Here is a 3739-nt window from a genome sequence, read left to right as displayed (position 1 = left end):
CTACAGACAGAATATGATCAGAAAAGCTTACTTGTACTTTCAGCTCATGTGATTTAAAAAAAAAAAACCTATACATGCTGTATATTTATAAGACATTTAATATATGGTAAAGAAAACAACAAATTTTAACAAGAAAATACAATTAAATTATATGTATAAATAGTAACAGGTATTGTCAACTCTGAGAGTCCTGGCAAAAGGCGACTTACAGTCCGAGGCAGCAGATATCCATGGCATTTCACAAACATCCTTTAACAGGACCTCCATGGATGTCGTAGATGCCCTTAATCAGAGTCTGAACAACATCGCCTTCCCCTCTGGACAAGCTCACATTCTCCAGATCAAGGAAGACTTTTTAAAAGTGTCTAACTTCTCGAATGTATTTGGGGCCATTGATGGCACACTAATTCCCATCATTGGAATGTCTGAGGACGACGAGCACGTATTTGTGTTTCGGAAAGGATTTCATGCCATCAACATGCAGGGTATTGTTACAGCTGTCCTGAAGTAAGTACAAATCATATAATTTTAGTACATTTGTAATATTTTAGAAGATGAAAGTTTGTTTACTATTTTTTAGAATCTAAATTATTTAAGGAAAATATAGAACTAAGGTTAAATATAAATCAAAATGTCCTACATAAATGTGCAGAAAACATAGCTAACATCTGCATTTTTTATCACGCGTCAGAGAGAAAAAAATGTGGAAGAGAATAATACATTATTCAATTGCAACATGATTATAAATCAATGTAAATGTATTTCAGATTCACAAATATTGTTTGCAAATATGGAGGGGCAACACATGATGCCTTCATACTTGCTAATAGCAGCATCCCTGAAGTGATGGATCAGCTACCAGGTGGAGGTTGGCTCCTGGGAGACAGCGGCTATCCTCTCCGACCCTGGCTGATGACTCCCATTCTGGCTCCTCAGACAAGACAGGAGGAGAAGTTCAATGAGAGCCACATCAAGACAAGGAATTGTGTGGAGAGGGTCTTTGGAGTCTCAAGTCTAGATTTCCGCAAGTGAATAATAAACGATTTAGTTTTTAGTACTGACAATCTCACATAAAAAAACAAGCAATAATCAGACACACAAAACTCAATATTATATACATGTGTATTAAACAAGTGTGTGTTTGTGAAACACTATGCGTCCAGCGGCAACAAAGTTCAAAAAAGCTTTTTTAGCATATACCGTACAAGTGGATATTTTAGCGAGACGCAAATTTAGCGATTTCTACCTAAACTCGGGTGGTTTATTTTTAGCGAGAAATAATTTTAGCGATTTTAAAATGCTTACTAACAAAAGGAAGCTATTATAAATAATGCACAATTAATTTTCAGCCATATTCAATTATAGTGATATCACCACCCTCGCTAATAATGCCAAAATTAAATCTTTGCTAAAAATTCTACTTATACGGTATGCAATTGACCTTGGCGTCATTTGAAAGAACTTAATTAGTGGGGTATGCATACCAAATATTAAGGGGAAAAAACTTTTCGTCAAAAAAATTTCTAAATTGTTCCAATATTTCATTACAGATTTATTGATGTTCAAATTATTTGAATTTTTATTTCGAAAAAACGCCTTTCCCCATAGACTTCAATGCAATCTTTGTTAATATACTACTGCTTAATTAATGAAATTTTTAAAAATTTCTCGCAGACAATCCTTTTCCACAATAAATGCTTTAATATAACATCAGAGTATTGTGTACTTGACGGACATTTAAGGGTAGAGAATTTGGTCCCATTAGGGATAGAAATCCTTAATTTATTTCAGATGTCTCCACAAAACAGGAGGAGCTTTGGCATACACCCCTGCAACGTGTGTCAGGATTATTGAATGCTGCTGTCGTCTTCACAATCGAGCCATTGAAGAAAAGCTTCCTATACCACTGGCCGGACAAGTCGCCATCTATTTCAACAACCACACTGTAAATACACAAAATATTGCCAGTGCTGTTAATATCAGAAACATCATTGTGAGAAGGTTCTAATATACATGCTTATAAGAGGTGCTAGAAACATTTCAAACAAGAAATAAAATTAAAAAGACGTTAAACTTTTAATTAAACAGGAACTTACCCATTTGACCATGGAGTTTGACTTAGTTTTAAAAACTTTAACTTTGGCCATAACTGTTGAACGCATAGGGTTATGTATTTCAAATCCTTGTGACAAGACATTTTTCTTTTGAAACCAAAAACTTTTACCCTTAGACCTTGGAATGTGAACTATACCTTTCCAAAAATTAGTCCTTTGCAATAACTTTTTAACAGGTGGTGCTATGGCTTCCATATTTTTCTAGTGAGAAAATCTACTTCTTTGTGTACCAAAATATTTAATTTGCATTTAAGAAAAGTTTAACCTTCATTATGTTGCGAAACGGGGGAATCAGTGTTTCACAAACACATATTTTAATTTAAATAAGCCTGAACTTAGCAAAATACACAATATACGACTTTAAATCATTCCCATGTTGGCGTGTTGGGGGGGGGGGGCGGTTGGTTGAGATTGAAAACCAGCATTTCAACAAACAATGTCAATAGTTATATGTCATGTTTGGGAGAAAAAAAGGAGACATTATCTCCAGTAAAACTTCGTTCCTGGAGTTTAAAAAAAATCCCTCTACCCTCCATGCTATTGATGAAAAAAAAAATCCAGTACGATTTTAAACAGTCCTTTGACACACAATAGACCCCTGTACTGTGACATATTTTACCTAGAATTTATTCCACTTAGCCGCCATTTTGTAGGGCAAAGTAGTGAATTTACCTCTTTGAGCAACCAATTTTAAAAATGCATGCAAGAAGTATATGGGAAAAAATATTCACAATCTTATACTCATGAATTAATAAGTGCTTTAACAAACGTATATTCATAAGAAAAATAGTGTTATCTTTACCTCAGTAACCAGTACAACTAATCGAACTTGTTGAATAATGAAGGGATCTGGATATGTTGCCCTACAATAAGGCGGCTGAGGGAAATAACTCCAAAATTTGTCATAGAGAAAGAGTCTATTCTTAATAATTTATTGTTTTTCTTTTTTGTTCTAGTTAACCCTTTTCTTCCTTTCTTTTCTTCCTTTCTTTGTCGCCCGCGTGGCGCAGTGGTTAGAGCGTCTGCTCTAGAGTCGCGAAGTAAGGAGACAATCCTTACGTCACTGGTTCGAATCCCACTGCGGGACGTGGTGACCGGTCCTTTGGAAGAGACCGTATAAATCGAGGTCCCGTGTCGCAGTAGGTGCTGGCACGAAAAAGATCCCTCCCTGCTCAATGGCCCTAAGTGCCGAGTAAAGGACAAAATTTGCAGCTCTCAATCGGCAAATGGTGGCGTCTCCATATGAGCGAAAAATTCTCGAGCGGGACGTTAAACAATGTACAAACAATCTTCCTTTTCTTTTCTGTACTGCTACCTGCTGTATATAAGCATCATCTGATTTAAGGATAGAGAAAGCTGGATCAGATTTTGGTTAACGCTGCAGTTACATCATGTGCCGAGAGGGCCTCAAGTTACTCATTAAATCGTCTGAGTTCGTCTGTAATTGTAATATTAAACCAGAAGTCCCTGTCGAGACCATAGCTCTACTGGTTTGTACTCATAGTAAAGGAGGAGAAAAGAAGAAGTTGGGACTTAAAACATTACAAAAGCAATTAAAAAGAATAATGATCCTTGATTAAATCTCTTTATGTAGCAAGATTGCAATAAGACTACAAATGTAGAAG

The 3739-nt window shown here is 35.9% G+C and overlaps 1 protein-coding gene across 1 annotated transcript; it reads left to right on the top strand.

The window, feature by feature from the left end:
* The first annotated feature begins 265 nt into the window (after positions 1-265).
* LOC134259303 (putative nuclease HARBI1) lies at positions 266-2008 on the top strand. Its single transcript, XM_062741902.1, has 3 exons — positions 266-507; positions 768-1005; positions 1772-2008. The coding sequence occupies exons 1-3, from the start codon at positions 266-268 to the stop codon at positions 2006-2008; spliced, it is 717 nt and encodes a 238-aa protein (XP_062597886.1).
* Positions 2009-3739: the final 1731 nt, after the last annotated feature.

The sequence above is a fragment of the Saccostrea cucullata genome, unplaced genomic scaffold, assembly GCF_032062105.1.
Source record: "Saccostrea cucullata isolate Sc308-1 unplaced genomic scaffold, CSIRO_AGI_Scuc_v1 ctg13005, whole genome shotgun sequence".
Taxonomy (NCBI): Eukaryota; Metazoa; Mollusca; class Bivalvia; order Ostreida; family Ostreidae; genus Saccostrea; species Saccostrea cuccullata.
This window is presented reverse-complemented; position numbering and strand designations above follow the sequence as displayed.